Raw genomic sequence first — 12,121 nt, 5'->3', positions numbered from 1 at the left:
GGACAAATCGAAAACAACTGCCATCTGATAGGATTAAATGAAAAAAAGCACAGCATCATTTTCTACGTACTAAGGACATACTACAGAATAATTTGTCTATAATCTTCAAAGTGTCAAGGTCATGAAAGTCAAGGAAAGACTGATGAACTATCCAGCACTGCAGGAGACTAAAGAGATGACAATTAAATGAGACACATAACTATGGACTGGATCCTTTGGTTATAAAAAAGTATTACTGGGACAATTAGTGAAGCTCAAATGGGACCTGAGGATTAGATGGCAATAATGAATCAATGTTAATTTCCTAATTTTGAATGGTTGTACTGGTTGGACAGGAGAATGTTCTTGTTTGTAGAAAATATACACTAAGGTATTTGTGGGAGCATCATAAGGTTGGCAACTTACTCTTCAATGGTTCAGAAAAAAAAGTTATCTGTACTGTATTTGCAACTTTTCTATAAATCTGTGTGCATTTCAATTTTTAAAAAATTATTAAAATAAATTTAGTCCACTGATTTGATCCTGACTTGCTTTCACTTCAGTTTGTAAGATGGAGATAGGCTTCTTTATAAGAAGGTAGTATAGGGACTTCCCTGGTTGTCCAATGGTTAAGACTGCATGCCCAATGGAGGGGGCCCAGGTTCAATCTCCGGTCAGGGAACTAGATCCCACGTGCCACCACTAAAAAGATACCACATGCCACAACTAAAAAGATCCCACATGCCACAACTAAAGATCCCACACACTGCAACGAAGATCCCGCATACCGCAACTAAGACCCAATGCAGCCAAATAAATAAATGAATAAATATTAAAAAAATAAAGAAGGTAATGTACCACCCTACTGCTTCGATTAAGAGCTCTTTTAACAAGGATAAATCTTTGGTGAAAAAGTTTGTTTTAAAATTTCCTGACAGTGCTTAGCTTTGGGTACTGATAATTTTCATTTTAAAAAAATTGTATTTTCTAATATTTATATATAAAATAAAAATTCTAATTAAAAATATGCTCTAATTAAAAAAAAATACGTGCAAACAACTCCACTAGGCTAACTCTCTCACATAATTCGTCTAAGGCCACAGCAAAACTACTCTTATATCTTAATTTCTTTACCTTTCAATATCCAATCCAATTTTTTTCTATCCTGTTTTAATTTTCACCTTAAAGAATTTCTGAATTTCTATAACTAGGATTCCTCAACATGCCAAACAAGAGAATGATACTGAGACTTACCTACAAAGCAATATAAATTAAGTAGAAAAGTGACTGGGACCAAGAATATATAAGAACTATTTAAAGAACTATGAGTCAAGACTGCTGGCTATTAGGGCTCAAGCAGAAGTGAAGGCAGGTAGAAGTGGGAGAAGGACAGAGCTCAGAAGCTGGTTTAACTCGACTTTAAATCATTACTGTTTAGAGAGAGTAGCTAAGGAATCTGGTTGGAAGGAACTATGGAAACACACCTAAAAAATATAAATATTTAGATCCAAGTCTATTAGAAACATGGACAGGAAACTGTTAACTATGATAGCTATTTCTGGAGCATGGGATTATAGCAGACTTTGTCTTTCTACATTATAGATTGTGGTAATGCTTGAATATTGTAAAATGAACATGAATTACTTTTGTAATCAGAAAAATAAGATAGAGATTAAAAAAACAAAGCAAAATTCCTTTGTAATTATTCTTTTAAAGGAAACAGAAAAATGTGGGGAGGGAACAATAAAATAATATTAAAATTGGTAAACTAATTTTGATTACTCCATTCAGGAAAAAAAAGAAAGTAACCTTGAAGAGTGGTAATGTTTATGAGCCAGGGGGTAAAAAAGAAACGATGTAATTTAGCAACATGAGACAGTACAGAAGCACTAACTATTTTAAGCCGCCACACTGAAGTCTCATGTCCCTGACTGGGGAAGCCCAAAAAAGGTTCCAAGAGTGTTTCTGCCTTGATTCATTAGTCTATAGCTCCAAAAAGTGATAGCTTTTCAATTTATTATACTAATTTTGGGGTACCAAGGTATCCTTTTCCTCAGAGAACACATAACCCAGGAAAGTCTCACAGGGAAGATGCTAACAGTAGCTGTGTCTTGAGGAATCTCTGCTATTCTGAATAAGGAATGTGGCCACATAGTGTTGTGCTTACAAGACAATCTTTTGGAAGAGATCTAGTTATACAAATGACCTGGATCTTATAAATCCCATAAAAGAGTCCAGACAATTTCTTAATACACTGATTTCCTGTAATGGTCTCATTATGGTTGGCAACTTAATATGTATCACATCTTTGATGATGATGACTCTAAGTCAGTGGTTCTCAGCAGAGGAACTTTGGAAAACCGTGGGGGCATTTTTGGTTGTCACGGTAATTGGTAGGGGAGCGTTACTAGCATTTAGTGGGTAGGGCCAGAGATCTTGACATTTCGAAAGTGTAGGACAGTCTCCTAGAACAAAAAAACCACGGCATATCTGTTACAATTTTCAAGTGTTCCAATGAAAAGTTCACATGAGTGAAAAATCTATTTATAATTATCTGAGTTTAGAACTTTATTCCACTTTACATATCAACAAAGGTATTGTTGTAGTTTTAATACAAAACAATAATAGTTTTTCCAAGAATGCAACAAGTGTATAAACCAAGAGAAAACTCATATTTTTGATATTGTTGTTATTCAGAAATTTACAAAAAGTTGTTTATAATTTCAGAAAATTATATAATTTGGCAATATTTCTCTGATGCTGTGGAACCAGTAACACATTTCTATGTACATACATTTTTTTAAAAATTTATTTATTTATTTTTGGGTGTGTTGGGTCTTCGTTTCTGTGCAAGGGCTTTCTCTAGTTGCAGCGAGCGGGGGCCACTTTTCATTGCGGTGTGCGGGCCTCTCACTATCGCGGCCTCTCTTGTTGAGGAGCACAGGCTCCAGACATGCAGGCCCAGTAATTGTGTCTCACGGGCCTAGTTGCTCCGCGGCATGTGGGATCTTCCCAGACCAGGGCTCGAACCCATGTCTCCTGCATTGGCAGGCAGATTCTCAACCACTGCGCCACCAGGGAAGCCTTATGTATATACATTTGTAGCACTCACATTCAAATAATGCTATAAGTAAGTACAAATATCTGACTATTCAACTCTACTTGTACCCAAGCACTTATATATTGAAATACACATTATTTTATTATAAATTGCTTTCCTTTTATTCTTCCTTCATATTTCAGTAAGATTTTACATTTATTTTTTAAAAATTATATGTACCTAGCTATGCTATATCTGAATTTCATTTCAAGAAGATACTGGGCCATTGCAAAACATGTTTTTTAATCAAAAGGGGTCAGTGAATCTGACAAGGGTGAAAATTACGGATCTAAACCAATCATGGTAACCCCAGTTCCTTTGCCAGGACTGGTGGGGCATGAGCATGTGATCCAGTTCTGCTCAGTGACATGACAGAGTACCCTGGAGGACTTCTGGGAAAGGTTTCCTTGCTCTTGGGAGAGAGGAAGAAATGGTCCTTCTTCCTCTTCGTGTCAGTCTGGGATGGCTTAAAGAGCTGTAACCACCTTGCTATCAGCCTGAGGGTGAAGTAAGCACAGAGAGGAGGCAGCTCCAAGAAAATCAGAGAGAGATGAAATTGAGCCCTGAGAGCCTTCATCTGAAGTCCACCTTACCTCTGGACTTCTAGCTATGTAATGTCATGAATTCCCTTATGTACAATCCAGGTTGAATCAGGTTTTCTCTTATTTGCAGCTGAAAGAGGCCTAACACAGAGGTGCTGTGTAGAAATGACACTGGAAGGGAAGATAAGGGGAAGCAGTGGAGAAGACTGGAGAAAGAATACGCTTGGGAATCAGATACATTGAAGTTTAAATCTCGATTCTGTGGTTTACTAGCTGTATAACCTTGGACAAATTAGGTAAACTCCCTGAGCTTCAGCTTCTTCATTTATAAAATGGAAACAGGAATATGTGCTTTTACATGGCCATTATGAGGGTTAATGAGCACTTGTTAAGCTCCGAATTAATGCTTGGCATGGTGCCAGCCCTCAAGAGCTGGTGGCTGTTATTAACTATTGTTATGTGGAGAAAGGAAAAGGACTCACAGCAGTCTGAGCAGTGATGTGTGTGCAACCCACAATTTTGGCTCCGGCCAAAGGTTTCTCTCCTTGAGCTCTCTTCCTCAAAGCCATCAGTGCCGGCATTTCTGAAAAGGCCCAATACACACGCAGCAATTTTAGAGAGGAGGGATGAGAGGTAAAGAATAACAGGAAAATGTACTCTCTTAAGATAAGATCCTTCCCCAATCAGGTTCTCTGTTAGATTAAGTTTCTCAAGGGATCAAAACATTAAACTTGATTTTTCTGTTATAAGGGACTTCCAGAGGTAAATGGTCCAATGTTTAATTCCCTATATCCCAGTCCCCCTTATCTAGTCTCTCCCCCCTCTTCCTTCTTCCTTCTAGACCCTCTAGAGTTTACTCCCTCCCCACAGTGTTTCCTGAGCCCATATTTCTTTTGTTATAAGTATTCTTCAAAATCACACTGAAATTTCACAAACTACTAGACCCCAGGATGTAAAAAGGAATTAACATGGACAAAAAGACACAGGCAGCTTGAGAGGAAACGGTGTTTATTTTCTTTACCTTGTTCAGCAATTTCAATTTCTCTTCGTCCAAACTCCGCCTGTTTGATGTTCTTGACACAGAAGTCACTGTTTCCCTTAGAGTTCTTTTGCTGCTTGTCCCTGGGAGATGTCTCATCATCAGAGCTATCTGTATATGAAGCAGCTGGAATGACAGAATAAAATACCTTTAGGGGAAAAAATGGCTTCCTCTAAAACTCCAAACCATGGAGTGAACTGAGGCTTTTCTAGTAATCCAGCACCTTGTAAATTTACACATTTGGTAAGCACCTAAGTGGCACCAAGGAGCTGTCTCAATCATCACCCACGGAAAGTGCTATCCACAGGCCAGAAAGAGGAAGCTGAGAGATGTTGCCAAAGACATTCCCCCTGGGTAGCATTAACTTGGAATCTAAGGATAACTTTATCTTCAGAACATGCAGAAGTCCTTGAAAATGAAAAAAGAGAGAGGTTATACCACGGTAGCAATAGGTTCAAGTTCTTAACGCATGCTCATGGTGATTAACCTATGGGTTTCTGGGATCCTAGCTACCCTTCTCTGCTTGCTGCTTAAACACCTGATGTAATTTGTGTTTCAGTACAGTAACTGAACAGATAAGACCTAGAAAACAAGGAACCCATGGGAAAAGTAATTAAGAACCACACAAAAAGTGTTTGTCTGACAAAACAGAGCTTTCTTTTTTAAGACTGGCTCTGATGAGGCTGAACTATGCCTGCAGACCCAATTAGACATTGACAATGAAGTATTCAGTGTGCTCTCCCTTCTTGCCAGCCTCAGTGGGTCCTGCATTAGGCAGTTTAGATTCCCAAAGAAGCAGATAAATCCTCTTTCAGTATAATTAAATGCTCTGATGACTAATCCATTTAGCAACCAACATACACTAGAGGGTGGAAGGTCTACAACTTTTGATTGTGACTAACAGGCAGCTACTGCTGCTGCCATTCCCATGTTTGACTGAGGTCTTTTTAGTCTTCATATAATTCTGTAGTTGCTAATCATTTGCTGGATGATTTGAAGTAATCTCCTTCTTTGATTTATGTTTAAGTTCCTGAGGATAGTTTCTTCCTAAGCAGTCCTCAAGGTTCTGGGGGGAGGAAGGTTGGCGACATAAAGCACTGTCTATAAAGCATTATATATTTCTCAATGAGATAAGAAGTACTTCCATCATTTTTAAGGGGAGAAAGCTGCAAAAGCTCAGAGCTCCTGATCTACTTATATCCAGAGAATTAAGGCATTTCTGGGATTTCTTAGCAAAGGGTCCATCTCTGGGAGGGCTGTAAAAGGCAAGTCTGACCTTGCCCAGTTAATCAAGCATGGTGCTACAAAATGTTTGGGCAGCAGGGGCCCGAGTGTCTCTCTTGGAGCTGGAAAACTGCCCTAGAGCAAAGTCCTAACACGAGGCAACAAGAAAGAACATGAGCACCAGGGGAGGTGGGGGAATTAATAAATCCCCAAAGGGACTTTTGTTCTTGAAAGGAGATAATCTGTACAAAAAGTCTATGGTTCTCCCTCCTAGGGTGAGTGAGAGCTCAAAGTACCTTTGGCAACAGAGCCCAGAAACAGTTTCCTGGGCAGTCACCTGTTTCACCAATCAATGCTCAGAAATGGCTTATGAGTCGGAGGCTTAGGGGAACCATGCTTCTATCACTTGAGAGAAGAAAGATAACAGCCATCCTAATCCTGATCCAAATTTATAGAAAAGTTGCTTTTGAAGAAAGTCTTCACATTCAGAGTATCCTGAAATTTCAAATCCTTTTCCAGAGCCATGATGATTTTTATGCTCCCTAATGGCCATTTAAATACAGTGGTTAAGTGTTCTGGAGTCAGAGAGATCTTGGTTGAAGTCTCAGTCTCTGCTTCTGGGTATAAAGTAGAGGTGATACCAGAACCTTTTTCATAGGGTTGTTAATTCATTCATGTATTCAGTCATTCACACATTCAGTTGTTCATTCAATGAATTTTATTGTGCATCTACTATGTACCAGGCACAGTCTAAGTGCTGGGGATACAGGACGGATATCGATTGTCTTTGCCTTCATGGGATTTTCAGTCTAGTAGGTGAGTCAGACATGAAATAACTAATTACAGAATTAATTATTTAGAGTTTTTCTTTCTATATGGCTGTAGTATGTGCTATGAAGAAGACTATATAATATGCAGACATGATTTGTCAGAATCAAGTTGTTGAGAAGATTAAATAAAATAATGTACGTAAAGTGCTTAGTGCAATGCTGGCATAAAGTAATTAAGCACTCAGTAAATGATACCTGGTATTATTACTCTTTTTTGTACATATTTTAAATTCAATACCAAATATAACATCTTTAAGGGTTCTTACTTAGCTTTAGGATTTTGAATGGGAGAGGAATGACATACATACAATATTATTTAGCAGTTTCTTTTTTTCTCTACCTCCGTCATCTATTAATCTACCCAAGCAGCAGGTGGTTGACTGGCAGTGATGAAAAAGGTTGAGACTGGAGTCCTAACTCTACCCAGAATAGCTCTCCTCTCCCTATGCCTCTTCAGCTTTTAAGGACGAGTCAGGGGAAAAAAGCCAGCCAAACAACAAAACCCCCTAAAATGCTCCTTAAGAGAAGTACTCAAAATTTTGGTTTTCTTCCAACTCAAAGAAAAAAAATTATTTATACTACTTGCCATTTCTAAAGGGAAGGAACAGTATTTTCTTTTCTTAACAGTAGTCAACTGGTTATAGTTAGTTCAACCAATCTTTTTCTTTGAGCCAAAATGGATTTGTTTTCAAAGAGCCCTTTATACAGACCTGTTATCAAGTGAGATCAGAAAGTATCAGTTGTCTAGACTGTACTAATATGTGAATGCAAAATGGCTGACACACTTAGACCAAGAGAATGTTATTGTTGCAAACACAGTGGAAAGATTATTCCTGAACGAACATAACATTTTTTTTAATCCATAACTCATTTCTTTCACTATATTTAAAGTAGCATATTCATGAAAATAGTTGAGATAGAATTAAAAATTCTTCCTATCTATCTATCTATCTATCTATCTATATATATATATATATATACACATGCTTGAACAGTTTCTAAAGTGTTTGTAATTGTCAGCACGTTCTGAAGCCCAGAGTCATAATTTAGTTAAAAATGAACAACCAATAATCAAGACAATCACCTACTGAAGTACAGGTCTGAGACCTTAGCTCTAGCTTCACCTCTAATTGGTTAAGTGACCAATTTTCAATTTATCCAACCATAAAATAGGGAGTATAATAGATCCTCTCTCTCCCCATGCTCTCCCTTTCCCCTAACTCCCACCAGAAAAATCTTATGAATAAATGAGATAATCACAAAAAAGGGTTCAATTTCTAGGTAGAAAAGTAATACAAAGTACAAAATAACTCTATCATGGGATGTTCTCTTGTTTCATGGTATCTCAGAATCAAAACATAATTTGGTGAATCACTAATCCACAATCTACCCCATGGAACTATCATACATATGTTCTATGGCTCAAGCCTGATTAAGCCTTACCTCCTAGAAGCTGTGATATTGTGGGTTATTGCTAGGAGAAGAAGCAGTCAGACTTCTGGCTGAATTAGTCCTATTAGACTATTTTAAGTCAGGCAATTCCTCTTGGACCCAATCTATTCATTTGGTAATGGAATAACAGTAATGACCTGTGTGTCAATGTGCAGCAGATTTCATTGATAACACTCTAGAAATATGCGAAAAGCTATGTTAGCAACCAAAATATAGACAAACAAAACTTTGTTATTTGGAAAACTCTGAAAACACTTCAAGCTTTAGAAGAACTAATTATGAACTAAGGAACTTTAGTCCTCTTTCCTTATCCTTAACCAATTAACTCACTGCAAAGACAGCTTTTTCAGAAATATATCACTGAGAATGATCTGACTTTGAAGAAAAGTCTCTTCTATTCGTTTGTTTTTAAGGGTTTTGTGCTTAGAGAAAGAGTTTTTAGAAGTTTGTTTTTTATAAAATAATTTCAAGGATTGATGTAGCCCCTTTCAGTCTGGGTTCCACTAGAATTAAGCCCTAATGTCTTGGAGCATCCACTGAATATATGAATTAACATCTCTCCTCTGCATCTAGCAGGGTACTAGTTATGATCCATCCTTTGAAGAACCATCCTTTTCTGTGTTCTGTGATTCCCAGGAGGAACCTGGTTGAAAAGGCCAGAAGAGGTTCCTAAATAAAAGCATGGCAAAACTTAGTATTAGGATCATTAGGAAGGGAGAGTACGCCACAGCCTAAGTAAGACTCTAAGTATCTTCAGCAAAACAAGCACTTTGGACAGGAAGGTATCTTTTTTTGAAAGATGTCATAAACCTTCTAACTCTTCACATACAGAGGGTGTATCAGAGGTGTATACTCCTTTACAGGGGTGTAACGTCGTATAATAAGAATGCCTCTGGACACCTTTCCCCAATATGTATTTATTGAGCACCTCTTATGTGTCAAACACAGTTCTAAGTGGTGAGAATAGAGCAATACCAAAGAGATAAAAATCTCTGCTCTCATATTCAAGTAAGGGAAGAAAGACAACAATAAATTATATGTTATATAATAATAAGTGCTATGGAGAAAAATAAAGGAGGAAAATTTGATAGGTGTGGGATGTCTGTACAATTTTAAAAGAGGATAGGTCTCAGTGAGAAGGTGATCTTTGGTTAAGAACCTAAGGAGGCAAGATACCCAGTGAGGGTATCCTAGAGCATTCCAGGCAGAGGAAATAGCAAGTGCAAAGGCCTTAAGGCAGAAGAATGCGTGGCATGTTTCAAAATAACAGTTAGTAGGATAGCATGGCTGGAGTGAACAAAATAGCCAGGGGAGGAGGAAAGTTTGGGAAATTAGAGATGTGATTAGAAATATAATGTGAGGGTGGATGGTATAGGGTCTTGTAGGCCATTGTGAGAACTTTAGCTCCTACTCAGAGTGAGACTGGGAAGCCACTGGAGGGTTTGGAGCTAAGAAGTGATAAGATCTGACTTATTTTAAAAAATGAATCTGGCTGCAGCATTGAGAATAGACTGAAGAGGGGCAAGGTTGGAACTCAGCAATTCAGTTTTTAAGACATGGGAGAGCTGAGATGCCTATAAAACATCCAAGTGAAAGGACTGAGCAGGTAGTTGAATATCTGGGGCTAGGGTGCAGAGGAAAGATTTGGGCTAGAGATAAAATTTGAGAATTAAACACCAATATGGTATTTAAAACTATGAGACTGAATGAGTTCCCTTGGGAAGAGATAAACACAGAAGGGAAAAAGTCCAAGGATCAGTCTTTGGGGCTCTAACAATGTTAATTTCTATAGTCAATTAAAATATAACATATGCTGAAAATGGGTTCCAAGTTCTTACTGACATGCATTTGCATATCTTCTCATATTTAGAAAGCTGTAATTCTGTTATTCCTGGCTTTTCATTTGATGAGTATGGAGCTTTTTCTGTGTTACCTCATATAACTTTCCCATTGCCTCTGTTATGAGCATTTCAGGCTGTCAGAGTTTTCCAGGATCCCACAACAAATCACACACTGATCAAAGCCTAGAAACTAGGTCTCTCCTAACTCCCAGTCCAAGACTATAGGCAGTAGGCATCTCCATTCACAGTCTGTTTTTGTTTTGTTTTGTTTTGTTTTTTTGCAGTACGCGGGCCTCTCACTGTTGTGGCCTCTCCTGTTGCGGAGCACAGGCTCCGGACACGCAGGCTCAGCGGCCATGGCTCACGGGCCCAGCCTCTCCGCAGCATGTGGGATCTTCCCAGACCGGGGCACGAACCCGTGTCCCCTGCATCAGCAGGCGGACTCTCAACCACTGCGCCACCAGGGAAGCCCCAAAATTCGGTATCTTTAGACAAAAATCCCTAGGGATTTACATTATGTGATTGTGGGGGAAATGTAAAACAAGAAATGTAAGAAGTGTAAATAACAATCTACCCAATCTAAAAGTTACAGTGTCTCAAACAAGCTTTCTTCAACTTTACATAACAAACACTACTTTCCTATTTGTGTGAAAAACAAAATTTCAGGTCAAGATGAAAATTTTCGAATGAATGTTCTATTTATAATGTGAAGAGGTAACCAGGATAAACACTCAGCTTCCTACCACATTCCTACATAAGTGCAAAATAAAATAGCTCCACATTAGATCAGACATGTACTGGGCACTGTTGAACAAATGGTCAATAGCTACTGGGAAGCAGCTGCATAGCACAGGGAGATCAGCTCGGTGCTTTGTGGGCACGTAGAGGGGTGGGATAGGGAGGGTGGGAGGGAGACGCAAGAGGGAGGGGATATGGAGATATACGTATGCATATAGCTGATTCACTTTGTTATACAGCAGAAACTAACACAACATTGTAAAGCAATTATACTCCAATAAAGATGTTAAAAAAAACAAAACAAACAAACAAAAAACAAATGGTCAATGCTGACAAAAGGTCTCACATGTTAATATTCATCTGGCATTAAATGATAACTCAAGCCCAGGGCCCATATACTGGAATTAATGCCACTGCCAGGAAGGAAGGAGTAACAGACAATACAATGTCACAGCTTAGAAGAGAAGGCAAAGGGCTCACTTGAACTAGCTACGATGATTTCACTGTTTCTCGGGGCAATTAAGGTTTCCCTGATGGATGTATGGGGAACCCCTCTTTTATTTTCAAAGAATGGAAAAAACACAAGTCTTCATACACGCCGCTCAGTGAAGGTCATCAGTGAGCAACGTACTCTCACCCTCTGAATAAGTCAGAGCTCAGTTTCCTTAATCACCCTCTTCTGCCTTTATTGGAAGAGGAAGCCTCTATTAAGCTCCACTATGAATCCCCAAGAGGAATCCAAAGAGTCCATCCAGAATTTTGGTCCAAATTTCCACTGAGAATCAAAGTGTTTATACCAAAACATAGGTTTGATCATGCTTAATTAGCCTGGGATAGACAGGAGGGTCCGTTGATCATACTTAAGTAGCCTCCAGAAGTGGGTCCAAAGCCGTTCAGTCCTCACCTGAGCTATAGCTGTCAGTAGATGACTGAGAAATGGAGCGAGACAGAGAGCGACGTCCAATTTTGGTGGGACGTTTGTTGAATTCTTGCTTCTGGTCAGCAAATTGGATCTGCTGAGAAAAAGAAATCTAGTTACACGAAGGAAAATAACCTCCATTTTGAGACAGCAATTCAAGGCTTGCATTATAGGATCTTACCTTCCCTCACAGCTGATCTGATTGCAGTAACCCACATTTGGAATGTTAAGGCTCTTTGGAGAGAATGAGTTTTCATTCTTTACCTACTCTGTTTCTATGAAATTTAAATCCTGGAACCACTCTCTGACTATATACCTCTTGCAATCAAAGGGAGAAGGGGATGTACTGGTTAAAATAAATTTTTAGAAAGTCGAGTCATATTCAGAAATCCTTTCTATAGTTTAACTGAAAATTAAAGCTGGAAAGAATCTTTGAGACTATCTATTCCAATCTTCA

General features: G+C 38.6%; 1 protein-coding gene across 6 annotated transcripts in view; it reads right to left on the bottom strand.

Annotated features, from left to right (window-relative positions):
- AHCYL2 (adenosylhomocysteinase like 2) overlaps window positions 1-12,121 on the bottom strand; it is a 178,721-nt gene that overhangs the window by 40,820 nt on the left and 125,780 nt on the right. For 3 of the 6 annotated variants that reach the window (XM_082632673.1, XM_082632675.1, XM_082632677.1), the window contains 3 exons: window positions 11,650-11,761; window positions 4,643-4,786; window positions 4,104-4,204 (listed from right to left, as the gene is read on the bottom strand). In XM_082632673.1, coding sequence (XP_082488799.1) covers window positions 4,104-4,204; window positions 4,643-4,786; window positions 11,650-11,761 — 357 coding nt within the window. The remainder of the gene's footprint in view (window positions 1-4,103; window positions 4,205-4,642; window positions 4,787-11,649; window positions 11,762-12,121) is intronic. The other 3 variants (XM_082632674.1, XM_082632676.1, XM_082632678.1) reach the window with 1 other exon arrangement.

Source organism: Mesoplodon mirus (assembly GCF_964341445.2).
Source record: "Mesoplodon mirus genome assembly, chromosome: 9".
In the NCBI taxonomy this organism is placed as follows: Eukaryota; Metazoa; Chordata; class Mammalia; order Artiodactyla; family Ziphiidae; genus Mesoplodon; species Mesoplodon mirus.
The sequence above is the reverse complement of the archived record's forward strand: the minus strand, read 5'-3'. Positions and strand labels throughout refer to the sequence as shown.